Below are 19,434 nucleotides of genomic sequence, written 5' to 3' on the forward strand. Positions count from 1 at the left end.
ACGAGTCCTATTTTGAAAACGGGAGGATACCCCCCTCCCCCCTCCCGCCCGCCCCCGCCCCCCTTTGTACAGCCGAGGAGGATGTGCTTCGTCTGTCAGCTCGCATCTGTGCTATCGGGTGTCGTCTGTGCAGTTATGTCTGTCAAATACATCTCTCAACTTGGAAATGTTGGAAAACTCACTCCAGTCCAGTGTTTGACAAATCATATTATAAAACGTCCTTGCACATACATTTAAAAAAAAAAAAAAAAAAAAAAAGAAAGAAAGAAAAACTTTATCCCCTATTTCAAAACAGCAGTCAATACATTTCAAACAAGCTTGTTTCATAACAATAATAATAATAATAAAATACAAACCAACTTGGAGCATAAATTATCAAAAAACAAACTGAAAACACATTACTGCAGCATATATTTCAGGGTTGCTTAGTTGTGATGTTAACTACCTTTACTACAACAGCTCCACTTCTGCCAAGTTCATAACTATATAGGAGAAGTATATGTTTTAGGGAAATAATAAAATAGCAAAGCTAATGTAGGCAACAAAAAGCCTAACAAAATATACACATATTTATAAGCACATCTCATAGTTCAACTCAAGTGCATGTTTTACAAAAGCATCTACATACAAGATATGGCAGCAAAAAAACGCCTGAAAGCCAGATGACAAAACCTAAGCTGCTTTATATCAGGGCACAAGTCATTTCTGATTCGTAATGTCAATCTTTGAGGAATTCTGTCTTCAGCTCAGGTACAAAACTTTTGCGAGAATTACAATAATTCAATTTTTCCTATTTCGAACACACAGGATGAAAAAAATTACACAGCAGATTCAGCTAGAATTAGACCTTACAGACATAAAATATTGTCAAATTCGCCAAATGGTTTTACATTCTGCTCGCAGATGATGCATTGTTATTACAAAAATATATCGTCTTGTAATCACTTTAAACTCATCGTACAGTTTGGTTTCATTTTGTTTTCATCGTGTAGTTGATGGCTGGCTCTGATGCATGAAAGACTAATATTCACTCAGCTAGATTTGACTTGAATTGTTGAGACTGAAAGTTGTGTATCATTGATGATTCTCTGTCTTTTTTTTTCTTTTTCTTTTTTTGGCTTAATAAACAAACCTACAAATATGTGCAAACTTAACATCTTGGTCCATCTCAAGTATAAATGGCTAAAATTGTATTTTCTAAGTCACAATGTCAGATTAGTATTTTAGGGACAGCCTGAAGAAAACTGGGATTACACGAAAAAACAAAAAACAAAGACAAAATATTTAGATATAATCCAATGTGAGGGTGGATATTTGCTAAATGTGTGTATAGAAGACATAACCGATGAATATTGAGTATTATGTTTTGTTTCAGAGGAACAATGCAACATTTAAAATCTTGTGTTTTAACATGCGGTAGTTCACATCACAGCTACCGTGTCGGATTCAGTTTTTATGTTTTGTTGCATTTCTTATAAAAAAAAATCTATTTTGGTCTACAATAGGCAAATGAACACAACCACAAAACTATAAACAACCAATAGTGATCAAGTGACAAAAAATAGATGCATTTTCACAAGCACCCTGCCATGAGAGGAAAAACAAAGAAACCCCCCCCCCCCCCCCCTCCCAAAAAAAAAAAAAAATTACTGTAGCAATCTAGCCCGATTGAAGGAACCCCACACACATAGAAAAGAAATTTTATTTTCTCCATAAAACGTACAGTATCTTAACCCTTTCTTTGGTTTGTGAAAACAAACATTGTCTAAAACAGCTTTTTTTTTTTTTTTCTCCATTCGATTTCTAATGATTAGCATGGCCCCCGTTTTACAAATGACCACCACCAGCCCCCCTTTAGGAACATGACAGTGCTAAAATATTTAGTGTAAGTCTGCACGTCCTTTACGGTACAGACTACGTGTTGGCTGAGACAGCGACCAACGTCATGGGGAAGAAGTCTGCTTTTGCTGGGGTTTGTTTTACACGTTTTACGTCTTTCTCTGCACGTTAACACAGACAGACCTTCATAGAGAAACGGAGCGACGGCATAGTGCAACGTTGTCTCTATCATCAGTCTACACAAGCTCTACGCCCATGAGGTTTGTGATCTCGTGGCCAAAAAAACAAAAAAAAATTTGAATAAACAGCGAGATGAGATTTTTAAAAAAAAAAAAAAACAATCTATTTGAGTGAAATATAATGGGCAATGTTTGCTACTAACATGATCAAATATCCAACAGATCTGTAAAATGATTAAGCGCTGGAAATCCTCCTTTAATATTAGGTTAGTTTAAGTGTGGAAAATGAATGCCAGACTATAGGAGCTGGAATGTTCTGGACTTGACAGGAATGCATGTTTCACTGACGCTGCTGCACACTTTTTTTTGTGTCATCGAGCTGAACTAAGCCAAAGACTACAGCGACCGAGAACACAAAGAGGCTTAATGTTTAGTCTTCGGAGGCTAAATCCCGCCTAAGTCTCCTCATCATCGTGTTAAAAAAAAGAAACTGAAAGCCTGTTATCGAGGGACACTCATAATATAGATTGTGCTCGATCAAAAACAAAGTACTCCCCAAAGAAAAAAAGCTGTGTAGACAGGACTGCATGCTTCATTTGGACTGATAGATAGATGATAGATACCTGATGATGATGCTTTATCAGGGTAGTGTAATAACTGCATGTTCGGACAGAAGCATCATAGTGAATATATAATCTAGATGTTGTTATAGCTTAGTTTAGCTTAGAATCTGGATGTTTTGATGATAAAATCTGAACAGAGGCTGACTGTGTGACGGTTGGATGACAGGGACTAGCTATATCACATTGCCTATATATTATTAATGCTTCATTTTGAACATTAAATGTATGAAACTAAGCCTTCAAAATGCGTATTTGTTAATCATAGCTGTTTTCTCCTATTTAATTGAAAACTATGTATCTTGGAGGATTTAAAGAATCAAAAAAGATCACTTTATTGAAGTGTGATGTATGTTTAGTTGTTATAAATTCTGCTAAAGGTGTTAAGGAAGTTTTCTGATTTATATATTTTTTTTGCTTTGTTCCTGCTTGGTTCTCACATCAAATTTAGTAATAGTGGTATGATTTAAAAAAGTGTCTTTTTCCCCTAAATTTGGCACAGTAACAAGGCTGGAGAGGGTTAGAGAGAAAACTGTGGTAATTAGTCCACAAGGGACAGAATAATAAGCCATCCCCAAACCTTTTATCTCGCAGCCACTCAGTCATCCGAGTCCTGAAACTTGATATATGGTTTTTATTCTTACGTATTTTCTTCCAGCTTTGTTTTCATGTACTCAAAGCAACCACTTCCAAGACATTTGTACAGAAATTCTGTGTATCGTGTGTTAATCTGTGTTCAAAACTTTTGGACATTTTGAGTTTTAGAAGTGGTTATAAAAATCTAATCTCAGTCTAACATTTAATGACCAGTTTCTTTTATCACGTTGCTCACTGCTTTGCCCTTTACAGTTCCAAGCTGTACGTAAACAACAAGTCAGATAAGATAAAAACGTTAATGATCATTTTCAGGGGAATTTGGGCATCGGCTTGCATGTGGGAGGGCCTGACATCAAGGTCAAAGGACACATATTGCACTTTGAAAAGTACAAATGTCAAATACTATGCCTATAAATCCTTTTCCCCTCATTTACAGGAAGTGTTCTGCCACGCTCACAGATGTAATCATAATCTGAAGATTGGAAATATTTACCGAAACTAATGTCAACAAATATCCAAATCTCCTACTTGATACAGGATTGCGTTTTCATTCAGCGTGTTTACTTCAACTCTTCCAGTTGATGTGCGACTCCCTCTGCTGTTCACAAAGCACCACTACCCTCCCCTCTCTAAAACATACAGTACAGTATATGGCTTGTTTGCAAACGGCAAAAAAAAATGAAATTGGAAAAAAAAAAACGGCACGTGCAAGATGCCAAACAGCTGTAAGAGTGAGCAATGTGAAAGAAGAAAACGGACATTTAAATTTTAAAAATTTCATTAACTGAACCTACTAAACCTATTTGTATATTTTAAACATGAGAAGGGATTGTATTTGATATCTTTGAATCCTCCAAATGGTATGAATGTAAAATAAAAATACAGATGTAGCCTTTACTGTATATGAATACAACATTTCAGGTATTTTAAAGGGTTCTCTTAGGATGCACTCACAACCACCAGGTTTTAGCAGTAATAGTATAAATAGTATATTTTTAATAGACCATTGAGTATATACTGTATATGTGCAATGTAGGAGAGAAAAACTATGAATATTCTGTATAGTTGCTGTATGTACTGATAGGCACTTGATAGGCGTATTCCCTATATCCCACAAGGTACTGTAGGTAGCTGCAATTATGTCTTTCTATCTGAAAACTAAAACTATCTGAAAATGTATTCTTAATCTGTGTGGAGATGGTGATTCTTATATATATATAGTATATTTGTAAGATCTATTTCACTCTTATGTGTACTGTAGAAGGACAAAAGATGCAGTAAAGTATTATCTGAGCGGTGTTTTCTGTATTCTATTCTTAACTTTGTGACTTAATTCATGCTTTAAAAACAAAAATTCAAAAGAAAAATCTGACTTAAAATGTGTGGAGACAGACTGAAAGACAAACAGGAAGACAGACACATGCTTATCAGAATATAATGAACCTGTTCCTTACTTAACATGACCCTCACCATCTTACCATTTCCTTGTTTTCATCTCAATGCAAAGCGTATATACCGTATGCATATATATATAGTACACTGTGAAATATTACTCAATAACTTGACTATCCTTTATCCAGCCGCGTGAAGCTATGTATAAACAACACCACTATGATCACCAGGAAAAAAAAAAAAAAAATCAAGAGTAAGTGTGAAATAAAGAAGTATAACGATGAATTAAACATACTGCAAGAAGGACAACAATGTACTGTAGACTCTGTGTCTCTACGCTAAGATAAACAAAACATGAACAGTAATATATTTGAAACACAATACAAACAGCTGCAGGCTCAAAGGCTATTATCTACGATTCAATATGTTTTGTTCTGGAAAATACGCGTACACTTTGCAAACATAAAGTCTAGACTCTTTTTTTTTTTTTTCAAAAACTAACAACTAGAAGAAGCACAATTGAGATAAGGACTTATTTTCTGGATTATGTTGCAACGTTTTAGAAAAAATTTTTAATCAACTTTTTTGCAACACTGAGAAAAAGAGAATTAAGCACCACCACGAGTAGCTGAAGCAGTATAAGGAATATATAACTATGGACAGTGAAGAGCATGTGATGCTAATGCAAACAGGGGAGGGGGAGGAAAAAAGCCTGGGTATGCTATAGCACGTTTATGACACACTGGAGAGAAGGTTCTTCCCCTTCCGAGCCTGGTCTGCTATCAAACACCTTATGATACAAGAAGTCAACTTGACGATGGGACGAGTTATTAGCCCTCATCCAGATGACGTTGTGATTGGCTACTTTTGTTATTCCAAAAAAAAAAAAAAAAAAAAAAAAAACAACTCAAAATGATAGAGAAACAATTGATAGTGTAATTCTGAAATCAAATATTTCAAAAAACCGACATCAAGCTACTTAACCTACTATTTAGACCAATGATACCACAAAGCTGGTTGTACTCATCTAGCTACAGTCAATAGTGCATTTGATATATGTGTTTACACAAAATATGCAAAAAATTTAGGTGCCATGAAGGAATGCTAGATTACTGAATACACACGTTACACTGAAATTAATGTCTCCGCCTTTGCTTTTAAAGAAGTGATGATGTTCGTTTTGGCAGTGTTTAACTTGGTACTGAACAGACAACAAACACCAACGTCATGAGCTGTGTGCCAAACTTGTGGCAATACTGTTGGAAAGAGATCTCGGCAGTTGCTTACATATTCTATTTAGTGCATTGTCTGTTAAGGCAAGAGATTACCCTCCACGTGCTGTGTAGAGACAAATATAGCACTAGCATGCAGCAATATTGCCATCCTGGCAACCACAGCTACAAACAGGAACCATACAATTTAGGCTTATATGCACACCATAGGAGACAGGCCTGATCAAATGTTAAATAATGTGCTACTTTTACTGAGGACTCACCTCATGCTTATTTCAGCATATTTCTCATGTGTGACCAATATTTTCTTTGTTTTTTTTTTTAGCAGAGGAGAAACCAGAATGCAGAATCTTTCCGGGTCTCATACTGTATGTTCATCACTTGACTTTACTTCAACTGACTCCACAGGGATTTGAAATCTAGTAGCAATTAGATGAAATTTCAGCATCAAAATGCTCGACATTGCTCCTCCACACGGGTACAATGAAGTCAACGGTACTTGACCTAGGCTTTAGTCAAATCTCAGAACAAATGTCACAGGTGCCTTATTAGCCCAAAAGGTTTGGAGAGCTGCTTCTCATAGTACCTGCGCTGCATATTGCAAAGGAAGCCCTACAGTTCAGATATTCCACTTATCAACTGTTTGATTAGGCTATATACCAACACACAGACACTCACAGACATACAAACACTAAGGAAGGGACACAACTGTGTACAACTGACAGACAGATATCAAAGAAGCTGCATTCCATCACCTCACCACACCCTTAAACCCACACAAAGTTGTTCTAGGACACATATATCATTTATGTTACACACACACACATTATAAATGTATTATTATTAATAATATAATAATAGCTATTATTATTACCTCCGCCAACGGAGTTGGACGGGAGTTGTGTTTATTATTACTGTTGTTGTTTCACTGTTAATGTTGTTTGGCTTGGATGTTTCTCGTAGGAAAAAAGTCTGTCTGTTTCTAAAGAAATGCAATTGAATAACTGTTATAGGGAACTGACTCCGTAAAAGAATGAATTAAAAGGTTAAAACATAGATGAGCACACGTAATGGTACAAATTTAAATAAAAATAAATGCTTGCATTAACACGGCACGAGTATATACTGTAGGTAACTGCAAGCAATAACAAAAGCCAAGAACCGCTGAATTACTTAATGAATAAACTGAAACAAAGCTATCCTATTACATGTGAACTCTACAACCAAATGTTAGATTAAAAAAAATCCTCTTTTTTTCTAAAACTATAATATCTCTGTTAACAGTAGTGCACTTATTGGTTTAAGCAGTGCAACATATATGCAAGAAAATAATGCAGTCCACTTATCAAGATTTAAAAAATGTTTTTTTTTTTCCTTTGAAATTGAATAAAAGAAAAATCATAGTTCATTTAAGGAAAATGATTAAATATTAAGCACAGGCATTTTAAGAAAATGTGCAAAGTAGCACTTTGTTTTTTTTAAATCTACAGCAGGTCTTTTTAAGACCGCTGTATGCAGTTAGTTATTCTTTTAACCATACAACTACAAAAAGTGTTTGCTCACATAAATGAGCAAATCCTTCAGATTGCAGTTGCATTTGCGTGTGTGTGTGTGTGTGTGTGTGTGTGTGTGTGTGTGTCTATCTATCTGTCTGTGTGTGTGTGTGTGTGTGTGTGTATGTGTGTGTGTGTGTGTGTGTCCTATTTTGGATGAAAAGCAATAATAATAAAAAAAAAAAAACAATTCAAATATCAGAAATGAGCCTTAAGTGATGTGATGCATGGATGACAACTTGCGCACACTAGCTTCCGAATCTATTCTGTACATGTGTGTCTAGGTTTTTCTTTTTTAGAAAAATCAGGAATGTATACTATTGTCTAGAAAGTCCATCTGCAACTTGTGGTATATCATGAAACAGTGTGATATCAATGGAGCTACTTGTTTTGCTTTGAGGCTGTATTTCCTTTCAAAATGTTGCATGCCATTTGAGCCTTCAGGGGGAGCCAGTACATAAAGAGTAATGCATTTAGCTCCCACCTGCTAAAATAGCTTTGCAATAGTAATGAACAGGTTATACAGGGATTCTCGGATCAGGATGGCATTTATTTCCAATTCAAATTTGATTCAAATTAAATTCCTCCCTCTTTAACACTGTTCCAATCAACAACTAACCTAACCCCCCCACCCCCTCCCGCCCGCCCCTCCCCAATACATAATTCCATTGTCAAATTAAAACCATGTAGGCTACTCAATAACAACAATAGTTAAAGTGACAAATCCTTTTTTTCTCTTTTTTTTTAAAATCTACATCCCATAACAGTCAGGTGCAAGTTGAAGAGCAGCAATTATGAAGGAGAGAGTTTAGTCACATATTCCAGCCTGCCATAACTGTGAATGTAAAAGGCTCAAAAAACCCATCAGCAAAAGAATCTTTCTTTTTTTCTTATGTTTTGAAATGGAAGAGGTCTACTAGCCTTAACAGTCTTTTTAAGATATTAGTGGCAGTGTATGCAAATGAGTTAAACTCCAAACTTCAGAAAAAAAGAAACATATTTTTGCTCAAATACTGTCTCATCAACACACCCTTAATTTAGTCAACTGAATTTTAACCATCAAAATGCATGGACAACAATTATAAAACATGTGAGAAATATTTGTCCCCGTCGCCACTGACGGGAAGTAACATCTCAGTAAAATGATTGAAATTGGTACCTTGACAACAGCTGCATTATAATCCCTTAATACCATAGGAATAAATAAAACCCAGTGTCAAATTAACTACTCTCCTTTTTTTATTTTACATAAGAAGGCAATCTTGTGACCATCAGTATTTTTTAGAGGGAATATGTAGCCCGACCCCAGATGATTTTTTTGTTATTGTTGTTGTAAATTATACCACAGTAAGCTTGGACATCTATAGTTTCCAAACTGGTCAGTATGGGTTCACAACTGCCATGATTTATGTTTCATGGCAATGTACACACACACACACACACACACACACACACACACACACACACACACACACACACACACACACACACACACACAAACACACACACACACACACACACACTTGCACAGACAAACAGACAGACACATGCGACGCTCCAACATTAATGCACATGTATATTCTTTCAGACATATCTACACTAAAGGTGTGTTTGTGTGTATGTGTTTCTTTCGTAGGCCTTTCGGTAGTGTTCAACACATAAATCAGTATTTTAGGAAAGCATACATTTAGAGGCCTGTAGTTAGGATCCATCCAGTAGATCAATATCAAACTACTAAGCCTTAAGGCCACCATCTTTTTTTTCTTTTAGAATAACAGAAAAAAAAAAATCTTTTTTTTTTTTTGGGAAACTTAATGTGCCAGTGTCTATACTCATTACTCTTCATACCTCAAAATAAGAAAAGGAAAATCTAGTGCCATTTTATTTGTCATTCTTTTTGAAAGAAGTTTATCTATTTGTACTTATCCATCGGAGACATGCATTCGCATGTGGTCATTGAAGTGCTCCATTTGGTCGAACTTGGCAGGGCAGACGGAGCACACGTAGGTGGTCCCTTCTTGGCAGCTCGCTTCTGCAGCTACACCCACTCCTGTTCCAACCCCAGCCCCTACTCCAGCACCTCCACTCACTGGCATGGCGAGGGCCACCACTCCAGCTCCAGGCTCAGGGACAGCCATAGGGATGGAAATGGAGACTGGGCCCGGGGTACCTGCGCTCCCCGACAGCCCTGTGATGGCGCTGCCTGTGCTGTGCAGGGCCATGTGCCTCTCCAGCAGGGTTTTGTGTGAGAACTTCTTCTTGCAGATGTAGCACTCATAGGACTTCTCTCCACGGTGCAGCCGCATGTGGACATTGAGAGAGCTCTTCTGGGTGAAACGCTTGTTGCAGATGCTGCACTGGTAGGCCCGCACCCCTGTGTGTGTCACCATGTGTTTGATTAAGTAATCCTTCAGGGAGAACGAGCGCCAGCAGATGCTGCACTGATGAGGCTTCTCACCTGGATGTACATGCAAGACAGAAGCATTAAGGGGAAAAAAAAAAGAAGAGACACATTTTGAGAATTAGGTTTAAAAAAAACATGGAAGATAAAAGTCTCTGTGGACCCACAGATGCTCTGAATGTTTATTTGATATTTTTGAAAAACAATTTCTGAACATGTTGTAGGCTTCAATGAGCACCATTACTGAATGGTCACCTAGCAGTGCAATAAATGTAAATAAATGCCTTAGTTTCAGGAAAAATGTGTCATTCTGACATCACCGAGGGGAAAATAAAACTTGTTGTTATGAATCCATTTCTTTTTCCAAGGCTAATTTAGCTCAATCTGTTTATAGCGTGTACAGCCACTTTGACAGAGGCATTCCCTGAAATGTTAAAGTTGCTGTGGTCATTTTTTTGATATGAAAATTTGCACCATTGTGCAGGCAGCTGAAATAACACAAGAACCTAAAACGAATGCGTGTCTTGGTTTTATTAATAGCAATAATTATGAGCATGTCAGCAGTTGAGAATTGAATCTAGTGAAATTTTGATGGTAATGCTCCTAGAACACAGCCACTGGATTTAAGCACTACGCAAACAATGTGGCAGGTTTAACTGACATCAACTTGTGCAGCAACATTGGACGCCTGAAGGCATAAGGCTAAGAATGACTTCAACCTGTGTTAGCTTTGTTATGACACCCTTTCCACTTGGTGCTGTGTTGTGTAGCTTTGATGTGGTTTTGGCTACATTACAAAAGTGTAACAAAATTGATATTTTATGTAAATACATAACTGCCGTAATGACTTTCCAGACACAGAAAGGTAGGGTTACAGGAGGGACAAAAATGGTTACACACAATAGTGTTAATTCTCATATGATAAGGAACCAAATAATTAATATTTGGTATTTTTGCCAGTTTGTTAAGATGTAAGCTCATTTTACATAATAGTCTCTGCTGACATTATGGGCTGTAAAACATTAACATATTAATAATTATGTAAAACTAACAGGTAGAAGAAGAGACGGATAACAGTGCAAATGAGCAAGGTGTACCATGCAATTTAATTAAGTCTTGTGTATCTACTGCGTGGTGCTGCGCTGAGTGAATTAATATGTAGCTACCCGCTTTGATTAAATACAGCCACTTATTTATACTTTTACTTTATCACTTATTTTTTGCATGACCTGCTCCACAGGAAGGTCAGAGGTCAGAGTCAGTTTCAGATCAGCGGCATGGAGCTGGCACTTTAACTTCATCAGGGCAGCATATTTGAAATACAGTGACTCTTAAGAGTTTCATTTGTATCATGAAATAGAGCCGGTGTGTAATCTGTTATCGGCTGTGATTGGATGTTCATGGGGGCTGATCGATCGGTGACTTTTCGTCTCGGTGTGTCCTCACTCTGCTCCACACAATTATGTGAGTAAAGCAGGAAATGTGGCTTTAAATAGCCTTCATATAACAGGTGGTTCTGGCCGAGTGATGGATTCTGATAAATAAAAATGGCTATTTGAGTAGGTAATTTTTTATGAGATCATCTAATTATATGATATCTAATTCTTTCTTTCTGTGATGATGATTTCAGTTACTGATTGATGCGGCTGTCAGCAAGGAGAGTGGTGCACTGTGTAATGATGTGCTGCGTGAGCCGTCAACTTGCATTGTTCAGTAAGTCACACACAAATGACAGCTAAGATATTACTGCACTGTGGCCTAATGAATGTCATTTTTGATGTTTTTATCAGTTTGTATTTAAGTTAAATTACAAAAACAGGTATTGGCTTGTTATGTGAAGAAAGCTGTGTGACTGTTGCAGTGGGTGAAATATTCAAACTGGCCTCGTCTTCACATTGGGCCTAAAAATCACCACAGCAGTGTCCAAATTACATACTATAATACTCTAATATGTACTATACTATAATAAGTTCTATGTACTAATCCTCATAGTATAGTGTTTTACATTTACATTAACATATTAATTTGTATTAGAAGTAAAAGATAAAGAAGGACACTGATGAAAGTTAATTTTAACTACGGTTGATTGAAATCAACTGCCGATTGAATTTAATAAAGAAAAAGCTCATTTATTTTTCAAATATCTAAGACTTAACTTTTTGTTTTCTGAGACATTCTTGGTGTTTTTAGTGTTATGCCAAACTCCAGAGCCCAACCAGTCCTCTCTGTGACACCTAACCAGAAACAGACGTCCACACAGGACTGGAAATTTATCACAATTTGTTTGAATTATTTTCAGCTGTAAGCAGCTCCTGCGCGTTGCATTGTGGGACATTACTGGGACACCACACATTTAGAGATCAAGCAAATCTAGCAAGCTTATTCGCATCAGTGTGTATACCTAATTACTAACCCAAAGACCTGACTTTAGTTTAATATAGTGTGTAGTATGGAAGTAGCTCTATATTGCTGTGTTGGATAAACTTTTTCTCTTTTACCGTTTTTGTATTCTGATGAAGAAACATTACACCTGTTTTTACATAATTAAAAATGGTTCCACCTTTGATGTTAAACATTTAACCGATCTTACTAACCTAAAAAAAAAAAAATTATCTCTGCACTACATATAAGAGCGAGACCATTTGACTTACCAGTATGGACAAACATGTGTTTGACGTAGTTCTGTTTTGCAGTAAAGGTTTTACTGCAGAGAGTGCATTCATAGGGCTTCTTTTCCCCCTGACCAATTCCTCCTGCAGGCTGTTGCTGCTGAGCTGGCGCTTGCTGTACCGACATCGGGTTCGGGAATGATGGCATTGCAGGGGGCGGCACTGCCACAAACTGGGGTTGCTGCTGGCCAGGAAGGTAAAGGAAAGGCTTGTTGTCTCTAGCCGGCTGTGTAGGAAAGAGTGTGGGCAGGAAGGTGCTTCCAGCAGTGCCCATCACTTGGGAATTGCTGGTCACGGTGAGCGGCATCCTCAGGTTGCTGGTGTGTGATTCTGCCTGGCGCATGTAGTGCGGGGCACTTGGCAGGGACTGGGACATGACTGAGTTTGGCAGGGGCTGCATCATGCTACTGTCACTAGTGCTGTGGGATGTGTCCCCGTCCTCTGTCTCGTGCACTTGCTCTGGGGACGAGTCATTGACCTCTATCTGTACCGGACCTCCTTCCCCTTGCTGCCCATCCCCAACCCCCTCACGGCCGAAGCCCGTCAGGTACGGCTGCTGCTCCATAGCATCTGGCTCAGTACTGATGGAGGAGCTCACCCCTGAGTCAAAACTTTCAACCTTGGATTCACTCTCTACACCCTCAGTATGGTCAGTGTCGTCTTGGCAGTCCCCCAAATTATCATAGCAAGTGTACTCATCTTCAGCCTCCTGTTTTATGTGCATCCCTCCTGTCTGAATGCGTACCGGTCGGGGTTGCTTGCGGCAGTGAGTGGACTCTGCTGTGGTGATAAAGCGGTCGACCTGCTGAGATCTCTCCTGGATGCGGTTCATCCAGGGCGGATCTTGAGACTGCTGGTCCTTCTGAGTGCTGAGAGTTGGATCGTAATTTGTCGTCAGAGGGTTAATGTAAAGGGGGCGCTCGCGGGTGCCGTTCTGCAGAGAGAGGCTAGAGTAGGAGTACAGTGATGTGTATGCACGATCCACGCTTTGCTGTGATGTTGCTTGCATATAACCTGACTCTGCGTCGCTGCTGGGCCCGGAGGTGCCGGACTCTGGCGTGCCACGGGGTGTTTCCTGACCAGAGTCTCCTGGTATAACAGGGAACCCCCCTGGCCCAGCCAGGCCCACATTCTGGGACACAATGCGGGTACACTCATCAATGACGGTCTTGATCTGTAGGATGCTGGCAGCAGTTAGGATCTGCAGGGCCTCTGACTGAGATACCCGCAGGATCCCGCTGTACATAAAGTCAATCAGCTTTTGGATGGATTGCACTGAGACCACCGAAGGGATCTCAATGTCGCTGTAGCCCAAGAGCAGCTTGTCCTGAAAGAAGGGGCTTCCAGCAGCCAGCACGCACCGGTGAGCTCGCAGCATACTTCCATGGATCCGAACAGTCACGTCACAGAAGTGCCCACGGTTGCGCTGCTCATTGAGGGTCTCAAGTACAGAATTGCTGAAGTTGTGGAGATTGATGTTATGAATGCGCTCGGTCATCCCCTTGCAACTGATGTCACCTGAAAGCAGGGAGTAACACACCTGACTCAGAAACTCTGACACTCATGTTCACTAGATCATTTAGCTGGATTACCCACACCTGTATGCTTGAAATGAAGAAGTGAATTTAAATATTTTTTAACGGGTTTCTTTCCACATATAACAACAATATATTTCTCCTATTGGTTTACAGTGTTACAGATATATTAGGAGTAACACAACTGTAATTGAATAATCAAATATACACTATGTAATAGAATAGTTGTGAGCTCTTCTGCTCTTTTTTTGGTAAACCACAGACTGTATGTGAGAAAACACACCAGGTCACAATACTACGATTAATAATAAATATGTGGTAAGTAATATGAAGAGAAGATAAAAATGTTCACTGAGGGGGATTCCTAAAAAAGATGAACAGATACTGTAATTCTAATGTATTCCTCACACTCATCTCATAAGAATCAAATATCAACATCTGAGCTAAATTCGTCTTTTGAATCATTGTTTAAAAATCCCACACTGCCGTGGTGAAAGACAATTAAGATGGTTCCCGACTAATTACTATAAGTTTCTCTCATTCAATGTGTGTTTTCTGAAATTCCTCCAACCACCATTAGGTGGTGCACTGAGCTTAGAGGACAACAGGCCTCTTTTGTTAGCCATGTGTTCACTGTGATGGCGCTTCCTAACTATCCTAGGAATACACTAGATGTGACCCGGCTGATCAGTGTGTAAGATAAACTTAAGATGCTTTTCTTCCTGGTTAGGTTTGAAAAGAAACAAAAATCTCAATTTAAATTAGATATGTAGTAAGTATAAGAATTGTGCAAATTGTGCGTTTTCATAATTTCTGTCAAATTAATTTCCTTTGCATGTAAACTTGCTTGAGTAGAATTTAAGTAAAGCAGTTGACCTTGATTGAATGATTATTAAACGCAGCACTTTTCTTGGAATCAAGGAAACTGTCCTCATTTTGATCTTGGAAAGTGCACAAATCCATGTCAAATATTTTATAGATAATTAGTTTACACTATGACTGTCAACGAATAATGAATATAATTATTTCTGGTGAAATGTCAGACAACACAGAGCACACAACTTAACTACGGAATATATGAAGAAAAAAAAACTTGAACATGTGGATTTATTTCGCTTTATAATTTGTAATGCTGTTACACATGGAATAGAAATAAAATAATAAGAACGGTACTAGCAATTAAACCGTATTTGACAGTAACACATTTGTTTTTCTAAATTATTTAAGATTTATCTCAAATGCAATGCAGAAGCAGTGTGATAGTGTTACTATTCAGTATCAAGGCTTTCCAACTAAGTTCTAAATTTCTGACTGAATGATAAAGGGGGAGGAAAAAAAAAAAAAAAAAAAAAAAAAAAAAAAACGAGGCAGTTCAGTACTCACAGTTAGATGACGTTTTGTTACGAAGATGCTTGTGTGGCTGGTGATGAAGTGCGGGTCAAGCTTCAGTTTGCTGGTGGAGATGGCTGATCAGAGGCCGGGTGCTAGGCAAGGCTGTCAGTCCTCTCTGTCCAAATCATGTGTTGCTCTGCCACAGTGTTTGGAGGGGAGAGAAAAGACAAAGACAAATCTTAATGCCACATACTGCCTCGTCGATATTGCCACTCCCTTAATGAACCCCGAGCACAGTAACACGAATATCTACCACCGACGCGCTGCAACAGATGTGTGAAGAGTTTTCAAGGCAAGACAAATGGACGTTCCAGTGTGCACATGACCACCAATTACAAATCAAGGTTGAAAATAATATTGGTATTGAAGCCAGCTCTTCTCTCAGCAGTTATCTGAGTCACTGGGCAACAAAACCACACCCTTTACAAAGAAAAACGATCTAAATTCCACATTAATTTATGCAGATTCAATATTTTCGAAAAGGTCTCATTACACTCACCAGAAAAAAGAGAGAGAGAGAGAGTGTGTGTGTGTGTGTCTGTGCATGTGTGTGTGTGTGTGTGTGTGTGCGTGTGTGTTTTGTGGGGATATATCTGTGTTATTTGTCATTCACAAAATGCACAAATTAAACAAGACAATGTCTCTAATACAGATGCAGGGAAGACATTGAAGTTGTAATAATAGAAAAGGGTCAAATATTAAACACACAAGGCATTCATTGAAAAACACAAGAAAGGCATTCAACAACATTAAGCATGTGATGAGCCGGTTTGGTGACGCTAAGACAGCCTTACACAATTGCTCTCATACTGTACACACGCATTAGTCTGCAAAAGTTTGACCTCAAATCTGGAAACAAAGTGATGTAAAACTGACCACATAAAAGTCACATACTCATGGTATCATTTAAGGTCAGGCAGACTGGAAAAAAAAAAAAAAAAAAAAAAAAAAAAAAAAAAAAAAAGAAAAAAGCACTGAACAAGCACATGGTCTGAAATAATTTCTCTCTCTTTAGTCCCACACCGGTCATAGTGCCTTCGAATATTTCAACCAATAAAGCTTGAAAAGTATCGGGAAAATTACCCGGCACGTCGGGATCGTGTGAGTATTTATCATTAATTGGGGTTCGGATGATAATTACAAGTGTGATCTGACCTTCTAAATATTTTTGGAAACGGGAGTATAAAAAAAAAAAAACCTTTAGTAGTTGTCACGTTGCCTACAACACTGACATCGAGTGTTCTCTATAAAATGCACAGTGTGTTTTTTAAATGAACGGAACAGTGCTAGGATTTGACCAGACCTGTAAGGCTTTTGTTGACACATATTATTCTTTTACAAATCTCAAGCACTTCGAGAGAACACACCTCTCGCCTTGTGAGACGCTGAGTTCAAATCTACAGATGAAAACTATGCGATATGAAGCAAGTGACCTCTGTATTTTTTTTTTTTTTTTTTTTTTTCCACATACTCAAGTAGAAGCTAAAATCATCTGCTGTACGCACTTGCAATACTTTTCTGTGCCAAGGTAATAAATACATATTAGACCATGAACATGCTCCTAAAAAACGTCAAGTAACATTATGATTTAATGTATAGTTTTGTATGAAGGAGGCAGAATATCTGCGAGGAAACGAGAGTTTAACTGAAATAGCTGTGGCCCGGTTTTGAGAAGTACTTTGGACAGCGAGACATGTGCTTGCTTTCTTGAAATGTTGTCAACTAACACACTTGATGATTAGATATAAACAAGTAATAGCGTGTTTAACAGCACAGGGCGATCGCTCGATACCGAGATGGATCATTCTTTGGCACGATACACACACACACACACACATTTCTTCTTCTGTCTCAATCAAGACAGGAAATGTATTTTAAAGGAAAGAATCCATAACTTAATCCCTAAATTTAGAATTAAACCCCAAAAGAGTCCATTTAGACCTTTTACTATAGACTTCAACATAACCCCAAACATGAACCTACATGACTTCAAAATGAGATCTAACCCAGACCTACTGTAGGTGTAACCCTAACCTATCTCATGCCACTCAAAGTATTCAGAATTGACGTAGTCAAAATAAAAAACCAGCCAACAAAAATAATTTTAAAGACTTCTCTTTATCGCACTGCACACACACACGTGCCAAAATGCTGGAATCCATCACCGTGGCAAATATTTGACCTTTTTTCTTTTCCTAGCTTGAGATGTTACTGTAGCCTGATGCCACTGGGCCTTTTTTTATTTTATTTTTTTATTTTTTTAACGTGGCTCCGGTAAGACAATGCTAACATATATGTTCCCTCTCCGGCTTCCCTCGCCCATCCAGACATGTAAATCCACCTGCCTGAGGGGTAAAGTGAGGTGAATGCTGGCAACAAAGGAGCAGGCCAAGGGAAGCAGGCTTCAGTTGCCCAGACTGCCACTCACAACAGTGATTCCATTTTAGCCGTGACACAGTGGGTGAGCAGCAGCCAGCGCCTACCTGCAGTGAATTCTAATCAGCCCAGGGGTCTGTCTCCCTCCCTCCCTCCCGTACCCTGCCTTGGACTAAAGGGGCTGATGATCCTTCAAAATTAATTAGATCCTTGTAGGAGGCGGCCATTTTCTTTCACATCCTAATGCTCCACCAAAAAACAAAATTTTTTAAATCAAACTAAATTTAGGGTGTTCCCCCCCTCTCCCACCTCCTCCTCCTCCTCCTCCTCCTCGTACTGATCTCTTTCTTTCTCTGTGCGTCTCTACCTGCTTCCTGTTTCATCACGCTGAAACTCTCTCGCCGCCTTTCCCCTCCCTCCATCTGTCTGTCTGTCTATCTGTCTGTCTCTCCGTCTGTAACCCCCCCCCCCCCCTTTCCCCTTCCCCTGCCCATCCCCTCCTCTTCCTCCCTCCCTTACGAACCTTCCCCGGCACCCTCCGCCCCTCTCTGGCTGCCTCCATGCTCCCAGCTCTGTGTCTGCCTCTGTGGAGTTTGCTGTCAATAAATCCCCAGAGGTCAGTTTGTCTGCTGGAAATCAGACACAATGCTTCAGACCGCCAATGCAATGCATGCTCTGCTGCTGCCGCCACAACAAAGACTGAGGAGGGCTAGAGGGGGGGGGTGGAGGGAGGAGTGGAGGGGGGGGGATTAAAAAGAAAGAAAAAAAAAAAGGGTAGAAGAAGACAGGGACATGAGGGTTGCAACTTCACCAGCCAGACTTCAGGTTAATCAGCTGCCTGTATTAGGTGACAAGCTCATGAAATACGCTGCATCAAATTGGACATTAGTTAATCAAGGGGTGGGGGGGGGTGGAGGTGGGGGGGGTGAAATGGTGAGGGATGGGGGATGGGGGTTGAGAACAGACATAAGAGGCGTGCTTATGAAAGGAGCAGCATCAGCCATGTGAATAATATACATCTTGAATATGCAAATACTGCTTACAGCACACACTATAAGCACAGGCCCTTCGTTACATTTACATCTGCAGACAAAAGGGCCACAAGGCCATTGTGAAAAGCTCGGCGGTCCACGCATGTGCACGCAGCAAGTTGATAAATCCGTTGCAGATTTGCAGCTATCAACAGTGTTTTGTGTCACACCTAATTAATATTCATTTATGAGTTTGTTTGAAACCTCTGCTGCTTAACGATCACTGTCCAACATTGTAATTATTAATTTCAATCATCCATTTAGCCCCAACCGCATTAGCATATAAACTACCAGAAATCATGCTTTAATAGTATGGTTTGGATATGTGATCTAATGTAATTTAGTGCACAATGTAAATGCGGGAGATTTGAAGCAATAACAGTGATGAAGGGTTGATCTGACAAGTGATAATTGAAGATGTGTGTTTCGGTAAAGACACGGCACGTTCATATTTCTCTCTTCTGGCGTAGCAATATGCAGTTACAACTAATTTTAATCAGTTAACATCTCAAACTTGTCAGAAAAAGAAAAGAATAACAACAATTTAAACCGCAGCTAATGCTATTGTGCCTTTGCTCCTTTGATTAGCACAATTAAAAGTTATCCTTTTAGGTAACT

The 19,434-nt window shown here is 38.9% G+C and overlaps 1 protein-coding gene across 9 annotated transcripts in view; it reads right to left on the minus strand.

The window, feature by feature from the left end:
* Positions 1-8,068: 8,068 nt before the first annotated feature.
* zbtb20 (zinc finger and BTB domain containing 20) overlaps positions 8,069-19,434 on the minus strand; it is a 102,651-nt gene continuing 91,285 nt past the window's right edge. For all 9 annotated transcript variants that reach the window (XM_042431257.1, XM_042431253.1, XM_042431258.1 and 6 more), the window contains 3 exons: positions 15,401-15,545; positions 12,465-14,000; positions 8,069-9,870 (listed from right to left, as the gene is read on the minus strand). In XM_042431257.1, the coding sequence (XP_042287191.1) occupies positions 9,335-9,870; positions 12,465-13,980 (2,052 nt within the window). In that variant the 5' untranslated portion in view covers positions 13,981-14,000; positions 15,401-15,545 and the 3' untranslated portion in view covers positions 8,069-9,334. The remainder of the gene's footprint in view (positions 9,871-12,464; positions 14,001-15,400; positions 15,546-19,434) is intronic.

The sequence above is a fragment of the Thunnus maccoyii genome, chromosome 13 (genome assembly GCF_910596095.1).
Source record: "Thunnus maccoyii chromosome 13, fThuMac1.1, whole genome shotgun sequence".
NCBI classification, from domain to species: Eukaryota; Metazoa; Chordata; class Actinopteri; order Scombriformes; family Scombridae; genus Thunnus; species Thunnus maccoyii.